The sequence below is a fragment of the Solanum lycopersicum genome, chromosome 3 (genome assembly GCF_036512215.1).
Source record: "Solanum lycopersicum chromosome 3, SLM_r2.1".
NCBI lineage: Eukaryota > Viridiplantae > Streptophyta > Magnoliopsida > Solanales > Solanaceae > Solanum > Solanum lycopersicum.
The window spans coordinates 61,012,984-61,037,872 of record NC_090802.1 but is presented as its reverse complement, the minus strand read 5'-3'; the positions used below and the strand labels follow the sequence as shown (position 1 = coordinate 61,037,872).

At 27.3% G+C, this 24,889-nt stretch overlaps 1 protein-coding gene across 1 annotated transcript; it reads left to right on the top strand.

The window, feature by feature from the left end:
• The first annotated feature begins 3,689 nt into the window (after nucleotides 1-3,689).
• On the top strand, nucleotides 3,690-7,648 carry LOC101248004 (transcription factor bHLH162-like). Its single transcript, XM_004236064.5, has 3 exons — nucleotides 3,690-3,985; nucleotides 4,425-4,766; nucleotides 7,414-7,648. The coding sequence occupies exons 1-3, from the start codon at nucleotides 3,842-3,844 to the stop codon at nucleotides 7,480-7,482; spliced, it is 555 nt and encodes a 184-aa protein (XP_004236112.2). The 5' UTR covers nucleotides 3,690-3,841; the 3' UTR covers nucleotides 7,483-7,648.
• Nucleotides 7,649-24,889: the final 17,241 nt, after the last annotated feature.

Genomic DNA, 24,889 nt, shown 5'->3' with positions numbered 1-24,889 from the left:
TGCAAAGACTTCATATAACATATTGCTTGGTAGGTCTTGAGTACATGATAGTAAAATTGTCTCCTCTTCTTACTATTAATGTTTAAAGTATCTTGAAGGCGGAATCGAAAGGAAGATAGTTATGGATAATAATTCTCTCTCTGAAGTTTAGACACACATTTGCCGATGCAAAATTCTATTGAAGAGTTACGTTGTTAAGGGTGCAAAAGCTCACGACGTCAAATCAATAATGCTGATTAGATCACCAGTAAAATTCAATCATCTAACGTTCAAGGAAATTCACTAAGAGGATTAAATCTTTTTATTAGATGGATTAATGCAATAAACTTGTCTACCAGAAAAGTCAATTGCTAAAAATATAGCGCAAGATGTAGCACTCACTACGAATGCGCAAGAGAAAGCTTTGATCCAAATTCTTAAAAGGTGGAATTAAACTATATAGGATGTCATTGTACGTAATTTGCCCACTTTTTTACGGTAATTAACAGAAATTTCACTAGTTTATGAGCTAATTACTAAGATATTAGTTCGCAATAATACCAAATTTTGGTACATTTATCTTGTAATTCAAGGGCCAAAATTAGATGTAATTTATTCTAAACACACTGTATCCAAATGAATTTACATGTATTTGTGGTATATAGAAAAAACTCCTTTTCATATCGCTCGCCATTCTCATATCTCTCTCATGTATATGTATCCAAATCACACTATATACATGTATATAGTGTATATCTAGTGTGATTCCCATCTATAATATTTATATTTAAAAATCTTGCTTGCCTTCCTCGCCTCCCTTCCATCTCACTCACGAATATCATATCTCGTTCACGTATACGATATCTCAGATGCATGTAAATCACCATATAGATTTATACAATGTGTAACTAATGTGACAAACCTATATTTTATTAAACTATGGTATGAAATTATTAAATAATCACATAAAATGTAATTATTTTGAACTTATAACTATTAAAAATGTTACAAGAATACTATGGATTGTATTCTTGAGCACCCACAGAAATATTAACTACTCTTCTTTTTATAAATAAGGAGAGTCTTGAAATTACTTTAGCAGATGGAATCCAATAGCACATTGTTCACCTAAACTAAAATTTAGTTTAAGATAATAAGATTCAAAAAAACTTCGTATATCTTTCGAGTATATCATGCTATATTTTTAAATTTACGTAAAAGTATTTAATTTACTTTTAATATTTTTATTACATAATTTTTGAGATGTAAAGTTATTTATTTATTTTTAATAAAAAAACTTTATTTTTCTCCAAAAAACCCCAATTATTGCATTTCTTATGGGAATTTTTTCCCCCCTATTTTCTTCTTACTATACATGTAGTCTATAAGTCCCAACTCCTAACTATTGAACTCTCCACAATTTCCTTTTTTACTGTCAAATCTAATCACCACTAAATTTTCTTCCATACTACGTATTTTTGTTTGAAAAATAAACATACTGAACAAAAAATAAGCATCCAAGTCCACTCCAAAATATTTCCTTCAACCTTCAATTATGATAAAAAAAGAAAAGAATTTAAGTTGTATTTTACCTTCGTAACATTTTTATCCCTTTTAACTTTAATTTTTTTTGAATTAAAAAATAAAAAATCACTGTAACGGTCAAAAGTAGTATGTGTGGTCTTTTAATATCTCTTTCAAAACAAATATTTAAACTTCAACTCATCGTTTAATAAAAAAATTGTGTTATAAAATAGTGTTTTTCTCACCCATTGATCGAACCAAAGCACTAACAGAATGTATGATTGGAAATAGATTCTAATCGAAACAGCAGGAAACTTCCTTCATTCTGTCTTTTTATTTTCTTTTTTCACTGATTAAATAAAAATATATAAGAAAATAGACATCGATTATTTTCAAGTTTCAATGAAAAAAATAATGTTTTTCCTATAACTAGATGAAGAAACAAAAGATAATAGTTTAAATTAATAGAGTGGAACTAAAAATTTAAATATATAAAAAAGAAACTTTACAAATACTATAAGTCTAAAACATCAGAGTAGATATTTTAAATGGTGAGTCCTTTATACATGACTAAGTCAATTCAACAATTTAATTAACTATAATCTTTATTTTACTTCAACACTATTTGAATTGCGCGTGGTTCATATGTAATCTCACTATCATAGGTTATTTAACAAGGACTTCCAAGAAATTAATACGTAAAGCATTAATGTTTGTTCATCAGGTCCAATATATTTATATATTAATCATTAATTATGGTATGGTGATGGATTATTGTACGTTTTTCTCACATATTTGGGTCACAAGTTTTTTATCTTTTAATTCAAAACATTAATTCTTTTTTCCAAATTTCAAATTATTAGATTATAAATGATAATTCACAACAAGTTATTTAGTTGCGTAAGATTTCAAGGATTCATATGATATACTGTTGAAAATATATTTAAGTAAATAATAAATATTATTTTTAACAATTTAAATTTTTAAAAAATATTATTGCATACCTTAAAAATCAATGTCATGTTAATCAAAAATCAAATTCAATCTCTCAGTTGTCTGAGCATAAAATTAAGAGAAAATGATGAAATATATATATACCTTATGAACGGTTTAAAATGGGTTAATTTTATCTCAGGCTAATTGTTTTATCCCCAATTACGAAAATAGATCAAAAACAATTTTTTCCCCAATGGTTGTTCAAAGTTTCTTTCCGTTGTTTTTTGGGGAAAAACAAAATCAAGTTATTCAAACTTTAGAAAAAAAATATTTCAACTTCTTTGACGGTCTTGTTAACTACAATATCACGATTTAGATTATGCTTAGAACATACATTTATATGAGATTAAGAACTGTCAATATAGGATAGGTCCGTTGGACATATCTACTAGCGGACTTGACTTAATTTGGAATATAATAGGATTAGGTTAAGATTTTGGAGTCCATTTACGAAAAGGTTTTATAAGTCAGATCTGAATAAGCATATTGATTTGTGAGACTTGAAAAATATAGATATGTCCGACCGTGGGTCAATAAAAATAAAAAATATAATATATTATTAAAATTTAAAATTAAAGAGAGTCTAAATTCAAAATAATTATGTTAATAACCTATTTAGATATTTATATTTTTACTTGAAAAAAAACTTAGTAAATATTATAAAGATAATTTTATTTTGTAGATTTGATAAACAAGTAGTTAACATCATGTAATATTATTTTATCGATATTTATGATAATATTTTTAATTAATTATAATTTATAGTTGAATTTGATAATTATAAAAGAACTATAATTTTTTTAAAAAGTGGACTGACTCGACAAGTCTGTAGTCAAAGTGCTTATGGATTGGACCAACCATTTCCTGGCCCACGCCAAAAATGAGCTAGTCCAACCTGACCCATAAAATATAAAAATTTGTATAAAATAACCCGAATAGAATGGACTAACCTACATTAACAGCTCTATCTAAGACTAAATAATGAAAATTCAAGATAGAAATAAATTAGAGTAATTAGTACTCCTAATATTAGTGTTAGTGAGCGATTATTGATTATACGATTTTATTCCTACGTGTGGACGGTGTGTATTTTGAAAGTCAACATATACGTCTTAGGAGTAGTACTATACAATTTTAATTCATGCAATTCATAGATTGAATGAATACTCTTTTTTTTTTTTCATTTATTTTGTTGACTCTGCAAGTTCCTCACTATTTCCTTTGATATATCTCCCCTTTATATAAATGATGATGAAGATCTACCCTTGAAACATTACAATATCGAATCGAATCGATCGATCTCTATCGTACCGTATCCCCTTAATTAAATACAATAACGGAAATGGAAAGCAGCAATATTAATATTGTTACAGCTTCAGAAAAGATAGAGAGGAAAACACAAGAAAAGATTAGAAGAATCCAAATGAAGTATCTTATTTCTAAACTTTTTTCTCTCATTCCTCCCCACCATCACCAATCTACTAAGGTATAAAATCCTATTTCTCTCTCACACTCACATGAATGCATAAACCACTAGAAATAAAGATTTTTCTCATCGTAAATCAATAGTAAATTTGTTTTATAATGCACAATGAAAAAATAGATTATCTCTAGGTATTTTTCTTCTTCGTCGTTTTTCTTGTTGAAGTAATTTATCGATATTGTTTGGTAAAACTTGTTGTTTTAAGTCTGTGACCATTTCATCTAAAAACTTAAGATGAGATTTTTTTTTCATGAACCAAGTATGTGGAATTTTTTTTATTTGGGTAGCAGTGAGATTCATCGAGCAGGACCTTTGCCTTCTCTGATACCATGCATGTTGAAGTGTGTGACTATCTTATCTAAAAGATTAAGTTGTTTCGAAAGAGCATATATATTTTCAAGTTGTTAGTTTTCCTGATTTGCTAGTTAAACAATAATTTCAGGAGGTTTTGACAAAGCAAGACAAAATTGATGCTGCAATTACTTACATTAAGCAATTAAAAGAAAGAATAGAAGTATTAGAGAGAAGGAAGGAAGAAGTGGTTGCACAAGAGACATGTGATGATTCAAAGAAATCCATGCCTACAACAACTTGTAGTATTAAATCACCAATGGTTGAAGTTAAAGAGTTGGATTCAACTCTAGAGGTAATTTTAGTGAGTGGTTTGCAAAAGAACTTCATATTGCAAGAGGTTATAAAAATCATAGAGCAAGAAGGAGCACAAGTTGTTTCTGCTAATTATTCAACAATTGACGATACAATTTATTATATGATCCACGCTCAGGTGATTCATATTTCAATTTGTCCTAATTTATATGACATTTCTCTTTTGTTTAGTAAATTTCAAGAGTAGTGACAGATATAATATTTAGTTGTAACAAATTGACTTTTAACTTTTCAAAAGTCTTTCATTCATTCTTAAAACTATGTGGCAGTCAAATCACTTCACATAAATTGATATAGAGAGTATGTAGTAATCTCTCTTTAGAATTATTGTTTTTTTTTAAAAAGGTTTCCTCAAAGGGCTTCATTGGATAAGTTAAAGGAGAATGAAGGGGTGAAACCTGACCTAAGAATGGGGCACATCCTTAATCTCTATCTTAAAGAATGTCATCTTATATAATGTTGAGATAAGTGTCACAAAAACATCTAAACTATCTTTTTTTTTTTAGTTTCATACCTTAACTATTGAAATTTTGAGTTTCATATCTAAAATCACTTTTAAGTTTGAGAAACACATCTCTCTGTTTTATACCACTCTTATCATGATATGTGTAATACACTCTCTCTCTTTTATTTTAAATTTTTTTTACATCACACTCCATATGGACAAAATATTCAATTTCGACAAAAATAAATAAATTATTAGTATTAGTTAAATAAAAAATTAAAAAAATATTGTAAAAAAACAATATTTTCTTTGTAAAATAAAATGAAAAATATTTTTCTTACCCTACACCATTTTTAAAAGTTTTTTATGTTGTTTGAATTTCTTTAATAAAAGTATTTCATTTTTTACTTGATCTCCTCCCCTTCCTCAAATAATAATTTAGATATCATTTTATTTTCTTAAAAATATAATTCTACCCATCTCACTTAACCCTCCATTTTCAATTTTTCCCCAATGTTTAGATATACATATCGAAAATAGTTTTACTTGCCTCCACAAGACTTTTTATATTTTTTAGTTGTTTATGTTATATTCTGTACACTAGTAGAATTTTTTTTCGAAAAATATATGTACGAGCATATCTAACACAAAATAAGAAAACGTAAAAAATAAAAATTAGAAGCAAAAAATTAAATAGGATGGGGTAGATTTTTTAAAATAGAAGAATATCAATTTCTATCGGTGCGGTGCGGGGGGATATGAAATATTTAATAATATTTTATAAATGATTAATTTTAAAAAAAGAATGGGATTATCGGGGGGGGTTACGTGAGGAGGTGGTGGAGTGAGATAAGAAAAATAATTTAATTTTTTATTTGGATAGTAAACTTTAATTTTAATTAATATTAATTTTTTATTATTTAATTTTTATCAAGATAGAATATTTAATCTATATGGAATGTCATGTGTCAAAGTTTTTTCATATAAAATAGAGTGCATTACACACACAACTGAGGTATGTTTTTTCAAACTAAAAAGTGATAATTTAGGTATGAAACTCACACTTTCAATAGTTTAGGTTTAGGTGTATTTTTGACACTTTATCTGTATAATATTTAGTACTTTTTTAACTCCAACAACCTACCTAACATGTTTTAAAATCTTCATGTTCAAAGGACATATTGTTCTATATATATTATATAAATCATCCGTTTAAAATCACAAAATAATAAGTTTCGTACATACCGTGCTAGTCAAATTTACATAAAATAAAATAGATGGAATGTAAATTTAAGTAATAAAAAAGATGATGGAAAATAATGTACGTATAACTAGTTAATTCTGATCTGTGGTGACAAATGGGCGGGTTGGTCAAACGTAGGCGGGTTGAAATGGATAAACATAAAATGTGTAATCATTCAACCCGCCCATATTTGATATGGAAAAAAATGAGTTGGGTAATAAATGGATTGGGTAAAATACTAGTTTACCCATATTTCATGAATAAATAGTTCTTTATTTAAGAATTCAATACAGAGAAAATAATTTAGTCTTTTTTTAGATGAAATCTGTTGAAAATGCTTCATTTAGTTTAATTTTATTATAAAAGTAAAAAAAAAATTAAATTCGGGGTTGGGGGTTGGGGGGTCGAGGTGGGGGTAAGGGACGATGGCTGGGGTGGGTCTAGGGATAGGGTGAGAAATAAATATTTGAAGTTGAATATATTTTTTTAAAAACAAACTTAATTTTTTTTTGGGTGCGGGTGGGGGTAAGGGGGTGATGGGGGACGATGGTAGTGATGAAAAAATAAAATTCGAAGTTGAAAACATTTTTTGTAAATAAACTAAAATCTTATTTTTTGGGGTGGGCGGTGAGGGGGCTTGTGTTGGGGTGGGTTGGGGGGGAGGTCGAGGGTAGGGGTAAAAAAAATGAAATTTTGAAGTTCAATATATTTTTTAAAAATAAATTTTAATTTTTTTTTTGGAAGCATGGGGTGGTGGTCGAGAGTTGAAATATTAATAGGGATCCATATATGAAAATTTTGAAAAATCGCTTCTAAAACTTTATAATAGAAGATTTTTTGAAAATTTGAAGAAAACTTGCAATATCCATATTTGATCCGTAGTTTACCATAATATACTCATATTTTTATGGATAAAATATGAGTATAATTCTTAATATTACCCATATTTTAAATTAATCTTTTAATTCATATTTAATGAGCTATTTAGATGGATCAATGAAAAATGGGCTTAAATTGCCATCACTTATGTTGACAACTAAATTTAACAATGCTTTTCTTGTTATCTAATGTTTGCAGGTGAAAATTGCTAGATTAGGGATTGATGCATCAAGGGTCCATTTGAGATTACAAAAGATGGTTTGCTAAATTTACTTAATTAATTACAAGCAAAGATCAATAAGGAGATCACACTAATACTTATTCAAATTGTTTATGCCAAAGAACACAGAACAAACACATACAAATTAAAAATTTTCATTTGAGCCATGTTGTGTTACTAGAGCCTATAATATAATTAATTATGTGAATTGGATATATGGCCTTTAATGTAACAAATTAAATGATATATACAAATAATTTTTTGACTAAAAATGTTCAGATGAACTCCTTATTTCTAAAATTAATCCAAAATAAATTTGGACCATAAATGACAGAACTGATAATTGTGATCATAGGCGAACCTAAAATTTGAAGGTTTCAAGTGCAATCAATATTATGTTAGTTCATATATGAGTTCTAAGTTAAATTTAAAATAAAATTCATTTGACTTATACCAACGACATATGGACACTAATGTGTTCCTCAAGAGTGTACTGTTAATTATATCCTAAATTATTTTATTTTTTTTAAAAAAATAAGTAAATTATATTTAGTTTCTATATCTACTTGCTCATATAACGTCTTTTTGAGAGAAATGATCAAGGGTATAACCGTATAAGTGACTCTCGAATATTACCTTTTGTATTGTGTCTAGAAAAAATAAGAAAAAGACATCACTGCCAAAAAAAATAATTAAAGAATTGATGTTGTAATTGGATTCCAATAATAGTGTCTGCCCAAAGATACTTTATGAAAGTCAGTGCACAACAGTAAAAGTATAAAGAGTGTAAAGTTGATTAGTGATGTTTGTGAAATTAGGTCTTAAACTTAACTCATCCCCAAAAGCTAGTCGAAAGAGAGGAGGATTGCGCCTTATAACGAGTTCACCCATCTTATTAACTACTGATGTGAGATTTTTGTCATTCTTTAACACCCCACCTCACGACCAGTACTTAGCATCTGGTGCGTGGACAATTTTAATTTTGGGGACTCCAACTTCGAGTGAGACGGACCCTGATCTGATACCACGTGAAATTAGGTTTTAAAAGCTAGCTCAAAGGGAGGAGGATTGTCCAAGCCTTATAACGAGTCCACTCATCTTATTAACCACCGATGTGGGACTCTTGTCATTCTTTAACAAATGTAAAGGTATATGAGAATTTGTTAGATAAAAGAAGTCAATAACTTTGTATAGTATGAGATATAGATTTCTTAGAATTAGATAATAAAAAAGACAGTATCTTTAATTTGTAGAGCATAGTATGAATAAAAATGTGAAGTTTCTTTTGTTAGTATAAAATAAAAATTCTCTGTTGAATTTCATCAAATATCATATATACTCATCTTGACAAGTTGAGTTAGAATAGCAACCATCTGCTCTAAGATCTGACATATTGATTTACGTATACATGTACATACTGAATACAATGGCCTTTGCTCTAATTTAGCAAGTGTGGTTCATCTTCTATTCAAAACTGAAAATTTAAACTAGTAGAGAGAAGAGTCAGAAACAAATTAGTAACAGTATACAAAATATTTTTCTCAAAGAAGAAAATCGAGTTCATTAAATACACAATATTTCCTTAAAGAAATTATTCACCTCTAGTACTCGAGGTTAATGAAATATATCCTCTCAAGATAGAACGATTTAACTCACCCGTGTATTGATACTTAAAATTATGGTGTCAATGAACCACTCAACGGCAACAAATGAAGTATCTTTCTTCTAAGCTCTTTTCTCTTATTCCTTCCAACTATTCTAAGGTATAATAAACCCTATAATTTCTCCTTCTTTCTATCTAGATCTCTTTTACACAGAGAGATATTATTATCATTATTTCCATCATGCATGATAACGCAAAATAGAGAGATCAAATTGAATTCAAAATTTTTGAAGTTCATGAATTCTAATTGTAACAGTGATTTTTGAAGTTTATGAATTCTGATTCTGTTAGGTTATTAGCATTTTAATATTAATATTTAACATATTAAATTGCTTTATTTTAGAGTTATAAGAATGACCATTGGTAGGCATTTGTGTTTTAAACTATCAATTTAATCATGCTATTCATCTTTGACTTGGTAGCCATGTAATGTCATTACTTTTGGCTTTATTGGCTGAATTCATTGTGAGATAAAAACATTCCAATAAACATTGGAATGGATAACTTCTACATCATCCATTAGCATTGGTTATCCATCACTTTATTTCATTCTTAATTCCTCCATTACTCTTTGTAGCCTATGTAACTCGTAACCTATGTAACCTCTGTAACTCCTAAGACCATTATCTTCACTATTTACTATCTCCATTATCTTCCTATTCATTGCTAGGAAAACTTCTTGTAGTATAAATAGTGGTGGTCTTCATTTGGTTTGGTACACACACAAAACACAAGAGAAAACAAAGAGTGAAAGATTTAGTCTAAAAGAGAGTTCTTATTAGTTGAAGGGAGGTGTTCTTTTTTGTGGAGCTTTGGACTCAACTCTTGTCCAAAGTTGTTGAGTTATACTTTGTGAAGGTTGTTGTATCCTGGAGGGGACAAGTCAAAGAAGACTTCTGCTGGACCGGTGAAAACATTTGCTGCAGTGGGCTTGAATCTTCTTAAAGAGAGCGACATATCTGCGCCTCAACCTGAAGAGATTAATTTATTCATTTTATTTTTAATTTAATCTTACAATTTTATTATCTTGTAAGTTTTTTCACAAACAAATTGTAACAGAATGAAAGGGGGGGGGGGTGAGGTGTTAAAGTCTACACCCCAACCTTGTTGATTCCATATTTAAGATGTTGATAAGTATGCAGATAGTGACATGTTCAAAATTAAATAAAGGTATATTGCCCTTTAACATGCATGTCTAACATGATGACATGAGGGTTCTTGAATATAGTTCTTTTTTAAAGGGGAAAATACCTAAGTACCCCCTCAACCTATGCCCGAAATTCCAGAGACACACTTATACTATACTAAGGTACTATTACCCCCTGAACTTATTTTATATGTAATTTTCTATCCCTTTTTAGCCTACGTGGCACTAGTTCGAAAAAAAAAGTCAGTCATCGTTGGGCCCACAAGATAGTGCCACGTAAGCTAAAAAGGAGTAAAAAATTATTAATAAAATAAGTTTAGGGGAGTAATAGGACCTTAGTATAGTATAAGTGTGTCTATGAGATTTCGGGCATAGGTTGAGGGGGTACTTGGGCATTATCCTTTTTAAAGTTATTGAGTTGCTCGAGCCCCTGCCTTCTTATACGTTATTCTGAATATTAAAAGTCTAGGTCATTTTTTGTATAAGATGCTCTAAAATGGAGATTTTAAAAAAACAGGGATAATTAATCATGAAGAGAAATTAATATTTGCTTTTAGCAACTTCATTTTCCTTCTCACTTTCAACAATATGTCGAATTTTAAGTTCCTTTTTTGTTATTTTTACATTTGAAATGACCTTAAAAAAAAAAAAACCCTACCTAATCGATGTTAATCATGCTAGTTGCAAAAGAAGTCTCTAATTATCCTTTAAATAAATACTTGAATTTCTACTGTAAATCAAATGCCAATTTGCTTGTTTAAACATGTCTTACATGATCTCGTAGTTAACTTGCATATAAACCATCATTAGGTCATCTTTCGTTGTTATAGCTGGTAACTTATCTTATTTTCATAATTACAAATCTTACGCAACATGGAGGCTTACCTAAGTATCTCACTCTTTTCAGGAGGTGCGGACAAAACAAGACCATGTTCATCAAGCCATTAGTTACATTGGGGAACTAAAAGAAAGAAAAGAGGTATTAAAGTGATCATTCAAGGAAATCCATGTCTACAACTAGTTGTAGTATAATAACACCTGTGGTTGAAGTTAGAGAGTTGGATTCAACTCTAGAGGTCATCATTTTAACATGTGGTTTGCAAAAGAATTTAACATTGCAAGAGGTTATTAAAATCATAGAGGAAAAAGGAACTCAAGTTGTTTCCACTAATTATTATTATTCAGATGCTCATTCAATTTATGCGACACTTTTTTCAAGTCGGTCCAAAAAAAATAACATTACTAAAAACTTACTACTCCCCATTTGACTATAAACTCGCTTCCCATCCCCCTTAACGTGGTAATTTATATTCACATGACTTCTTTTAGATCATAAGTTGAAAGTGTTACGAAAATTTAAGCTCATTGATCAGACGAAGACGCGAGAAGGAAGTATACCCGTTATGTACATAGCTAGTTACTTTTGAAAACTGAATTAATTAACAATGCTTTTCTTGTTATGTAATGTTTGCAGGTGAAAATTACTGAGATTAGGGGTTGATGCTTCAAGTATCCATTTGAGATTAAAAGATCTGATTTGCTAAATCACACACGTGAAAATTGAGACTCAATTTTCAATTTAGGACTCAAAAATTCTTCAAATGCCGCAGTTCGACGCCTTTATCATTGTTTGTCGTCAAATCTCCTACACGACACACAATGCGCAAGCACTACGTTCAAGAAAAAATACATATTGCTACAAAATTAAATATGAATTTATTCGTAGATAAACACTACTTTAGCTATAAAAAAATTTTCGTAAAGATGTTAGGTGGTTAATAATTAGCTACAAACTTTACGTGGTCCATGACTATGAACTAATATATATATTGCTACAAAATGTTTGTGTTGTAGTTATATTCTGATATAAAGTTCCTGCCACAAAAAAATATATTTATAGCAAGTTATTTTATTCTTTTGCCGTGATAAAAGAAATTTGTAGCTATCTTCATAGATTCATCCATAAAAGTATTATATTGTAGCAAAATATTCTGTTTGTTTTCATAGCTATTTCTAAAGCTTGGCCTCGTAAAAATAGTACTCATATTTAACTACAAATAATTAAATTATGAAAGATGTATGTACTACATTCTTTTCATAACATTTTAACTTCAATATCTTGTCTGACATGTTTTAAAACCTCACGTTCAAGGAAAATGTCAATATATTATACAAATAAATAAATTATGAAAGATGTAGAGAGTATGTATTACATTCTTTTAGTAACATTTTAACTTGAATATCTTGCCTGTCATGTTTTAAAACCTCACGTTCAAGGAACATGTCAATATGTTATACAAATTTTTAGTTTAAGACTTTAAGCACACAAGATTCTAAATGTTTGATATACTTGCGTAAATATTGTGCTAGTTAAATTTAGTTGGAATAAATTAGATGGGATGTAAATTTTCGTAATATGAAAGATGATAGAAAATTATGCACGTATAGCTATTTGATTTTGACAACTATAATTAAATTAACAATAATGTTCAAGACTTTAAGCATTTAATTTTATATATGTAATTGTTGTTGTCAAGAATCTTGACCACTAACAATTCAAATCTAGGCTGATAATTGATTGATGCATTGTCAATCATCAACACAAACATTTCTTTTTCGTTGTTTAACTAGTATTAACTTCACCAACTTATATGGCACATTTAGTAGTTATATGGTACCATTTCATTTTTGTAAGACATGCCCATGTGTCAGAATAGTAGGAATCGGAATTTCAACTTTATAAATTTTGAATTTTAAAACGATTTTTTTCAGATGTTAATAATTGAATCTTTAATTTAAAGAAAAAATTTAAATATATACAAACATTATTTAATAAAAAAAATTTAAGTTCAGCTGAATCTCTACACATTAGACTTCTACCAAGTATCGTGAGGAGGCACAGCCCATGCAAGGGCGCATGAAAGTTGATCGAATTCACTAACTTTCATTTGAATGATTAATAATGTATTAAGAAAATTATTAAATATTTTAAAATTTTTAAACTTAATCATTGATATCCAAAATAATTATCATAAAATCTAAAACCTACCAAATTAAAATTATGCCCTTTCCTCTGAGTCTATATCTCCCTTGATTTGATCCTTAGTTTAAATAGTGATGATCTTCATTTGGTTTGATACACACAAAACACAAATTATGACCCAAGACATATGCATAATACACAAGTTACGTCTGAAAACAAAAGAAATTAAGCTCAAGACCCAAATTATGCTCCACAACATAAGTTTAGGGCATAAGCACAAGTTATGTCCCGAGGTAAAGTTCTTTAAAAGTCTTGCTCTGATTAGTAGATATAATAAATCGAATTCGGCTCCTTTTCATTTTTTTTTTTATTTTTTTTCAAATTTCTATTTGGACCAGTAACACATGACATAGATTAAACTTCAAATTAAATAGTTAAAATTTAATTTTAAAGTAAATTTCTAATCATGATTTAATTTATAAATATATTATATATTTTATTGTAAAAATTAAAAAAATTATTATAACCCCCATAATACATATTACCTTTTTCACAAATTTAGGGAACAAAAATTCTCTTCCTAATTTTTTTTATGCAGGATGTTATTTTTATTTTCTTTTTAAGTTCATCTTTTTTTTTCTTCCATTTTTTTCTATTTCCTCCAAAATTAACAGTAGCTATTATTCTGCGGCAGTTAAATATTCTAAAAATATATATATATAAGCTTAAAAGTTTTTCTTCTTATTGAGTTATCGAACTTGAGTTATTTTCTTTAACAGTCGAATCGGTAATTCAATAAGAATTTATTTAATTTCAATTCTGTCTTTAGTTGACTAGTTAGCTTTGGCTTCCGTTCATTTCTCAGTTTTGATTTCTCAAAGAGAAACTGTTAAATAAAAAGACTATTTAAAAGAAAATTAAAAAAAATCCTTGGTAAAAACTTAGAAAGGAAATATTTTTTTTCCTATATTTATAGACAAGATAATATGTTGTTAAGATCGTGAAGTTATAATAATTTATAATACGACATATATATTATATTTATTAATTAAATCATAATTAAATATTTATTTTAAAAAATTAAATCTCAATTATGTATTTTAAATTATGTCATGTATCAATAATCCAAGAAACTCGAGAACAATAGAAAAAGGAGAAATACAATAAATCTTATGCCACAAAATAAACGTGCCAAAAACAATTGTCCGATAAAATTAGATCATAATTACAAATACTTTGACTCATAACTTTTTATTAAATAAACAGCTTTCTTGCGATTAGAAATAAAACCACGAAGTTAAATTGACAGGACTACACAATAAAACGGCAGAATTCTTTTCTTAATATGTACTTAAACAATTGGTCCACATTTAGTTTTTTGCATTCATATTTTTTCTTACTCAATAAATATGAAGAGATATTAATGAGCTGTAAAATTTATTAGTATTAAATTGAAATTTATAAAAAAAATAAGAATAAATTAATTAAATTATCCTTTGAGTGCTTTGAAATTTAACGGATTAAATCGGATCGATTCATTTTTTTTGGTTTAGAAAACGATTAACACAACTCACAAGTACATGGAATTTGGATTATGTAGGATCAACTCATATTATTTAAAAAATTAATTTTTTTATAATTTTTTAAATAAAATTATAATTTTAAAATATTATTATAAATACCATAAGATAATAATATATTAGTGTTAGTGTACGATCAGGTAATCATTTGGTTGCTTATCAGGGCTGAGGAGTGAGGAGTATGAAAATGATTTTTTGTGACCCTATATTACTGTACGTAAATGTTGCTAAAATCTATAATAATAATATTAAACATAATAATGAATAATTAGTATGCTGATATAAGTTTTAATGCTTTTTTGTTATGTTCATATTTATTTCACTTAAAAATTATTTAGTTAAAGTGTTAGATTTAAACATATGTATAGTAAATTACGTCAAAATAATCTTTAGCGGTAATTAATTAGCAACTGTTGTTAAATATATATTTTTAATGGTAGTTAACACTTTTTATATATGTTTTCCAAACACTTTGTTTGGATCATTGTTACCAATTATTTCATAATATATTGTATTGTCTTGTACTCAATTGTACAATATTGTATGGTAGATATAATGTTTAGATAGATTGTATTGATTGTTGTTGTTTAGTAACATTTTAATTGTCCGGTTTGATTGTATCGTACAGTATTGTAATTTATAAATTTACTTAAATATCTTTAATTATTCTAGGGTAGGAGGTTTGACTAGATTAGGTTTAAATAATTATGGTAAAGGATAAAATAGTATTTTGAAATATTTTGTAAAGATATAATTGAAAAAAGAAATTAAGTAACAATAGGAACACACCAAATTGATTGTTCTATAAAATAGGGGTTTCTATTAGTACGTAATAACGAAATTTAACAATACAGTACAATACATTTTAAGTAACAATCAAAACAAACGTTGTAGGTACAGTAACGATACAATACAATACAATAGATAACAATGATCCAGATATAGTGTAAAGACTTTAGCAATATTAAATATAATGACATTTAATTAATATCGATTAAGACTTTAACACTCTTTATTCAAGTATCTATTTATTGTTACAAAAATTATTTTTGTTATATTATAGGAACACAGTATCAAATAAAAGTCCAAAAAGACAAATCAAATAACAAGTGCCATGTGTGTATTATTCTATTTCTTCCAGACAATATAGATATTGCATGCATGCAGTCGTACGTTGTGCGTAAATTGTGGAAACTACGAACATTATCGTACCAAACTTCTTCGACTTAATTATGACTAATATAGATTATTAATACAATTTAATTGTCCTTTTAAGTCATAAGCGCCCTCAATTCCAATAGTATATATCATGTGTTTCTCATTCATATTTATATCAGTCCAGTTAAAATTAAAATTTCATTTAATATTTTATAGTTGTATTGCGATCCAATTAAAACAAAATTTTTATACATTTTTCAATTTGCATAAATTTTATTACTCAATCTGAAAATTTTAATTAAGAAAAGAAATTGATCTCTCAATCATTCCAACACAGTCTAAGTTGGTATTTATATGATTGTTACTTGTTAGTATAGCTTTCAAAACAAGTAGGCGTCAATTAATTCATCTAGACAACTGACGTTTTTTCTTCAATTTGTTCGTTTTCTAATTATTCTTTGTATGACTAAGTCGAGAAACAGAGATAGTAGCTAATTTTGTTATTGCCTCATATGATATATATAGTAACGTGGGAATGGGATACATTTCATTTCACAAAAGACAAAACTACATTTTTAGTCTGTTAAGGTTATATTCTTATTTTTGTCTTTGTGTTATCTAATTTAGCACTATTAACCTTCAATTATATCAAGTGACTAATTTTAGTCCCTCAACTAACAGATTTAAAAAAATTTAATAGAGAATTCACTGCTAAAAGAGACAATTCAAGTATTTAAAAATTATTGCTCGAGAAATAGAAAACTTTTAAAAGAGGATGATGAATTTACTTTCATTGAATCGTTTCAGTAACTTAGAAATGGCCAAAAGTTAGCAGCAATACAATTGAACAACAGACATTAATTAAAAAAAACACCATTTATGAACATAAAAACCTAGCTCAAAATTACGAAAAATAAATGAGAGCAACAACATACCTAAAATCACAAATACATTGTTGATATTTCAGTAGATCCAAGTGGATTTTGTCCAAATGTACCTTAGATGACTTCGAGTTCAACGGACAAAGAGAGTAATCTCATGCCAATTATGTGGGTTTTGTTCAAATACAGCTCAAATGAGCTATCGTTTGTCGGTGTGAGAGAGGGAGGGTTGATGCCGATCAAGTTAGTTTTGTTGAAAATGTAGCTCAGATCGATAAGCTTGTTCTTCAAGATAGAGACATGGAAACTTGTTCTTTAAAGAGATAATTAAAATGAAGAACTCGAATTAAAATGTTAGTTGAGGGATTAAAATCACTCACTTGATATAATTGAAAGTTTATATAGTGCTAAGTAAAATAACACAAGGACAAAAATAAGAATACAGACTTAACACATGGACTAAAAATATCATTTTTCCTTATAGAAATATTTCATTTGAGCAACGTTCGTTATTAACTAGATAGAATCTATAATATAATTAAACGGGGATACATCTAAACCTTTTTGAATAGTTTAAGGACATATTGACCCTTTTCCCTAGTTTAAAAAACATAGTTGTGTATTTAATGGGCTCTCTTTTATTTAAAAAATACTTGACACATGACATTTCACATGGATAAAATATTCTACCTTTGACAAAAATTAAGTAATAAACTACTAAAATTAATCAAAGATTAATTATTGAAGTATTACAATCCACAAAACAAATATTCTTTTAACAAAATAATATTTAAATTATTTTTATTACCCACTCCATCACATCATTCATGTACCCCCTCTCCTGACAATCCCCCATCCGTATAATACAAGAAATATTTTATAAAATATTATTTTAAAAAAATTCATACTTCACCCTCCCCCTTAAAAAAAAACACCCACTCATCCCCCCTACCCTCCACCCCCAAAAATTTTGATATTATTTTATTTTTAAAAATATAAAATATCTACTTCATTCTATTTAACCTTTTGCTCCTATATTTTTTTTACGTTTTTTTCATTTTGTGTTACATATGTATGTACATATATTTTTAGAAGATAATTGTATTAGTGTATCGAATATAACATAAATAAATAAATAAATAAAAAATCTTACGGAAACAAGTAAATACATTTTTCATATGCATATATCTAACACAAAATGAGAAGAAAAAAAAAGGAAAGCAGAGGTTAGGTGGGTCATTATAAATAGTAACTTGTCCAAATTGGCACATCTAAACTTTTAAAATATACTATTAACTAGTTCATGGGTTTATATGTGCTGCTCAAAGTTTGTGATTGTTACAACAATATCGATCAAAGTTCGAATATATTTCGAATCCTTTTCACTTTATTTTATAAAAGAAATATTATTTTTCTGGATAATAATTTTTAGATTTTAAGTATACTAATAATATATTTAGTTTTTGTCAAGATCGAATGTTTATCCATATGGAGAACATTATATACGTCATAATGAGATTGACATAAAAGGGTGGTGTGTTTCTCAAAGTGAAAAATTTAGGTATGAAATTTACACTTTCAATAATTTAGGTATAAAACACGGAAAAAAAAGCGTAGTTTAAATGTCAAAATTACGTGTCACTTTAATTTGCCTCGTTATTGGTCATGTAAATCCAAATGAAATAATTAATTATACTTTTCTTTATCCACAATAAATAATTATTGCCTTATTATTGGTCATGTTAAACGACAGACTTTCAAAGTCTCAATTATAGAATAATTATATTTTAGACTAGATCGAATTTCCCTCTTATTTTCTTTGTTGCAAATTCTTAAATCGTTGTCGTTATTTGAAAAGAGTAAAAGTCAAGCAAGTCCTTCAAACTTTAGCAAAAAAATAAATAAATTCAACTTCTTTGACGAAGTGCAAAATTATTATTTCGAATTGCAAAAATTTTCATACCGAAACACGTCCTTCTTTGTAAATTTTCTCTTTCTTAATATTATTTGTTTCTTTTACACAGATCTCTGCTAGGCATGTGATGGGGGATACTTTTCATAAAAAAATAAGTCCCAAAGAAAAGAGTTCAAACAAGGGAGGTTAGACCTAACTTATTAGTTCTAATAATGAAATACAAATTTCTAATATGTAATTAACAACTATGAAGAAAACTAAAAGCTAGAAAAAAACTAGATTTATAATACTTTTTGTGATAATATTACAAATCAAGATGTTTAAGTAGTGCAAAAATATAAAAGCTAATATATATAAACTAAAAGAGATAATCATGTGTTCATCGAAAGTTATTTGAAGGATTTTCCTCTCGTCTTCTTCTTTTAAGATGTTCAAAAGTAATTAATAGTTCATCACTTTTTGAATTTCTTGAATCTCGCTTAAGTATAACTTGACACAGCCATATAATTTTGCTTTGTCAATCTTTATTAGTCAAGCTTATTTTCGTAGCACTTAAATTCGATGACATACCTATATAAGCACAAATTTGAGTGCTTATGGCCTTATCTTAGTTAGATTCAATACAAAATACAAAAATTAAGCAAAGAGACTTTAAAATTTCACAATTAATTATAAATAAAGAAGTGTGTACATATACTTTGAAATGTGTTTTAAATCTTGTAACTTTAATCAGGTCATGTAGAAATATTGCAATGAGTTACTAAATAAAAATTAATATTTACAAAATATATTCTTAACAAATAAATTGAAACAAAATGCATACAATTATTAATTAAGAACCAATTTACTTATAAAAGGAAGAATAACTAATTTCAGTAACTCATATTAACACTCCCTATCAAGATAAAAACATAAATAATAAATGTCATGTATGCTTATCTTGATGACAAGCAAAGGTAAGCAGAACAACCTTCCATGTAAAAATTACCTTGTATATAAGTTAAATATTATTTTATATAAGATGTGTAAAAGTAATTCAATATAATTAATTTATTCGAAATTTTATTAATTGAACTCAAGATTATTTAGATTGGACCAATCTCAACATTATTATTATTTTTTTAAATCCAACTCTTTCAAGCCTTACATTAATTTAAAGAAATATTCAACGTTTAGTCACACCATTATTGACGGAAGAGTTATTAAACTCTTCTCACACACACACATATATATATATATATAAATTTATTGATGTATCAATATACTTTTTAAATAAATTACTTATATTTGCATCATGTTGTATTACAAAAGAATAACACTCTTTTTTTGATTAAGAGAAAAGAGCAAATATGCTAACTTACAAAGGAATTGGCTTTGTCATATACTAAAAATACAAAGTGAAAAATTTATATAGCTACTATAACGTATGCTCTTTGCTCTAATTTAGCGAGTATATTAATTCAGTGGCCGAGTTAAAAAGTTTATTAAGCGTATTCATCTAAAAATAATGGTGTGTCGCGATCAAAATAAAACAAAAAAAGAAGCTATTTAGGGGTTCAAATGTGGAAACTCCTCCATTGAAATGGACACCTATTACTATTACACTAAAAGCGTAGCTTTTATTAAGGGGATCCAACATTTTAAATAGCTTTTAAATGTAGAATTTAACATACATATATAACGTAATTTTCTAAGAAAGAATATTCAACTGAACACCCTAGGATTGTCACGGCTATAGCTCCGCCCTGCATTTTTTACTCGGGCAAATATAATACTATAGTTGTTAACTAGTACTATATTACTGTTGGTTAAGGAATCATCAGTTACGACATACGAAAAGAGGTACTACTAATTAATGATTACTTCTCCTAACTATTTTCGTATTACAACTATTTGTCATGGACCATATTGTTTAATGATGTGAACATTTGCTGGGCTAAAAAACGATTCCATTACAGTATTCAACAAAGGCTACGTGATGCGAATTGGAGTATATAAAATCGAATCGAAAATTGAATTAAATTGTAAATTGAGTCAATTTTAAAAAAAAAATCGACTAATGGTTGGTTTGACTTAGTTTGCTGTTGAAAAAAAAGAACTCGACTATATTTGGATTGGTTTGGTTTTAACCAAAAAGAACCAATCCGAGATCAAACCAACCAGACATTATATATAATTTTAAAATTTTATTTTATACATATAAATATTTACTTTGATATAATTTTTAAATATTTCTTTTACTTTTTCATAGTTTTTATCTTTTAATATATTATTTCAAATTTGAAACTTAGAATTTTGGATGGTTTTATAAAGATTATAGCCCACAAATGTTGGTAATTATATTAAAACTTAAATCAAAATCAAATTAATAATAATGCAAACATAAAATCAATTTAACACATAATATTGAATATTTGTTCTTTGATTTTACATTGGTTTAGACAATTGAAAAACATAATCTAATTTTAATTTCCTTTAATATCTAGTCATGTGACTAATATATACTTATTAAAATTTTTAGCATGACTTGGTATTTTTAGATTATGATCATTTTCATTATAACTTGTTAATTTGCAATATTTGTTTTACGTAATTTCATTATTATTATATATTTTTTCGGATATTTTAGTATCATTAATCATATCATTGTTACTGTTGTATTCTTAAGAAACACCTTAAATAGTTATATTTTGGTAGGAATGAAGAAATATTTGAAGTACAAAAAATAATATATTTGTATGAATACTTAAGCAAAAGAATCCAAAAAAACCCCAAAAAAAAAATCTGAAGTTAAAAAAACTGAGTTTTATTAATTTGGGTTAATTTATAAATTTAAAAAACCCGAACCAATCCGATAATCTACACCTCTAAATTGCCAAACCAAGAAGTAATAGAGAACTATTTACTCATTAACTTTGAACGTCTCTTAAAAAAAATTTACTATAACATTTTTATAATTAATTAATGAATCATGAATGGTTTTAACTTTTAAGTTTTTACATAATTTAGAATTAAATAAACAATATTTAGAGTAAATATCTTATTATTATTATTATTATTATTATCTCTTTTAGTATATTAAAATTGATAAGTAATAAATTATATTTCAAAATAATGATCAAATAAAAGTGAACGAAACAAAAATTTCAAAACTGTGTAGGAAAAGAATAGTAGTATATATTATATACTCACTAAGTTACTTGAATTTATTCATTATTTTATTGAGTTGATCGCTCGTAATGACGTGATGTCACTTAATTAATAAAATTTATACAAAAATTAATATTATTCGCTATAATGTAACATATCATTACTATAGTTTATAGTTGAAAAGTAACGATCACACTTGGATAATAACAAACAGCTCACAACCACTCGTACAACTTTTACATCTAATAATTTGAAGAAATCAATAATACCATCCATTTTTTTTTAATATTACACAATGATAAAATGTACCATTTTTGTTGTAGAATACAATTATACTTTTTAAATTTTATGTTCATGAAAAAATGGACATGCAGAGATTAGTTTACATTTTATTTAAAATTATGATGCTAAAAAATTTTGACCTCGAAACAAGTGACATGATTGTAAAGAGAAAAAAAATATTTCTCTCTTCTTAATTTATATGACACGTTTTTCTTTTATTCCATCAAAATGTTAAGTTTGAAATATTTACTTTTACCCTTAGTAAATAATTTACAGACTTAAATAGTAAAGAAATGTTTTAACCTATAAATTTCAATTTTTTAAACAAAAATTAAATTTTATGTCAAGTGAAATAATAAACTGTAATAGGAAGGTACGGAAGATATTTATAGCTTATTATGTACTCTATAAATTTGTACATAAATTTGAATTTAATTGAAGAGAGAGTTAGAAAGTGATTGATTTACGTAGGGTGGTGGGTGGTTTATATGTTGAAATTTTCAACTTATAGTACATGTAATTTAGTATAAATATATAAATAATGATTACTACGTAGATAATTCCTCCCTCTTTCCAAACTTTAATTATATTGGAGCTAGATCCATAAAATATTCACTTGTTCATCAAATTACTTTACAACAAAAATGGAAAACAACAGTGTTAATAATATTGTTAGCACTAGCTCAGTACAAAAGCTAGACAGGAAAACACAGGAAAAGAATAGAAGAATCCAAATGAAGTATCTTTATGCTAAGCTCTTCTCTCTTATTCCTCTCAATCATTCTAAGGTATATTATAAACACTATATTTTCTCTCTCTAGATCCCTTATACATACACACAACATCTTATTTCTATTTTACACATAAGCATGAAAGCGCGAAATAGGATCAAGATAGCTTCATGTTAAGAGATCGAGGAGAATTAAAGATTTGAAGTTTATGACCTGTTTAGGTATAGACCTCAACTTGTTGATATATAATTAAGATGAAGAGCTGATCCATATCAAGGATAAAAAATAAACAAAGGTATATATTTCCCTTTATCACATGTCTAATACGATGTGAATTTAGTTTGTTTTTTTTTTAGAAGTTATTGAGTTCTAGATAAAATATTTAATTTGTACGAGATGATGAATCTTTTAACATAGATAAGTAGTACCAGGTTTGGACTACTAAAGTTACTCAAACTTCTACCTCTTTCTTCTCTACTCTGATTTTAAAAGGTCTAGGTCTTTTTTTTTCTTTTAAGAAGCCCTAAAATAGAGAAAGAAAAAGAGGGATAAGAAGATTTTAGTAATTCATTCACTGTGTTTGCAATAAATAAAAAATAAACCAATCATAAAAATATATGAAGAAATAAGAATATTATTGATTTAAACAATATGGGTATAATTTTTTTTGTTCTCTTGATTCTTCTTTTTCTGTAATTCAATAACTATAGTACTAGCATATTTCTCGAACTAGGATAATTTGAAATTTATCTCCATGAAATGTGAATTTCTTGAAGTATATATTATCAAGAAGACTTTGACATATGTTGATCTCTTCTTGAATATAAGTTTATGGAATATTCGAGATCTGATCTTTATAAATACCCAAGATCGATTTATGGGTTATTTTGAGATTTCTAGTTAAGAAATTATAATATGATTTAAGATTTAATAGCATATTGAATTCTAATTGAAATTGAAAACATCTTTATAGAGTTCAAACTCAAATTAAACACTTGAGGTTCTTCATAGGCATACGGAGTAAAAAATCCTCTCTCACCTGAGATTACAGAGGAAGGTATTCGTGGTTTACTCAAATATTGATGTAGTGGGTAGTATCATAAATTAGCAAGAATCTGACTCACTTGGGTAGTGTATGAACCTTCAGCCAAAGAAATCACTTAGTAATATTACCACACTATTTATCAAAACACACTTGAACAATATCAATAATATTTTAGGTCAGAAAAGAGTATAACTTGTACTTAAAGTTTTTTTTTAATAAAATAGTTGATGATATATAGTTTAAATCGAAAACTTGCAAACCTGATAAGTCTAATATGAAACTCGAAATTTCAAAATAATTTTGATGTTTTTTTTCTATGATTCAATATATTTTTACCTATCATTAAGTAATCTTACTTGTTACAACAGGTAATGACCTGACTTATCTTATTTTCATAATTATAAATCTTACCCTATAAGGAGGCAACAAGTATATTTCAAAGTGTCTTTAACAATTTCAGGAGGTGCTGACACAACATGACCATGTTGATCAAGCCACTACTTTCATTGAGGAATTAAAAGAAAGAGTAGAGGTATTAAAAAGAAGGAAGGATGAGGTGGTTGCACAAATCATAGGTGATGATTCAAAGAAATCCATATCTACAACAACTTGTACAATAAAAGTTAGAGAACTGGATTCAACTCTAGAGGTCATTTTAACAAGTGGTTTGCAAAAGAATTTCACATTGCAAGAGGTTATTAAAATCATAGAGGAAGAAGGTGCACAAGTTGTTACCGCTAATTATTCAACAATTGACGGTACAATTTATTATACGATCCACGCTCAGGTAGTTCATATAGTATTTCCTTTTATTTCATCAATTCATGTGACATTTTTTTAAATTAGTACAAAAGAATGACTCATTATTTAATTATTGCTAACAATTCGACATTAAACTTCTCTTTTTCCCCTTAACGAG

Excerpts from the sequence above, each read along its gene's own strand:
- LOC101248004 (XM_004236064.5), top strand. The coding sequence starts at position 3,842 with ATGGAAAGCAGCAATATTAATATTGTTACAGCTTCAGAAAAGATAGAG. Across the intron at positions 3,986-4,424 it reads ACCATCACCAATCTACTAAG|GAGGTTTTGACAAAGCAAGA; the intron begins GTATAAAATCCT and ends CAATAATTTCAG. Across the intron at positions 4,767-7,413 it reads ATTATATGATCCACGCTCAG|GTGAAAATTGCTAGATTAGG; the intron begins GTGATTCATATT and ends TAATGTTTGCAG.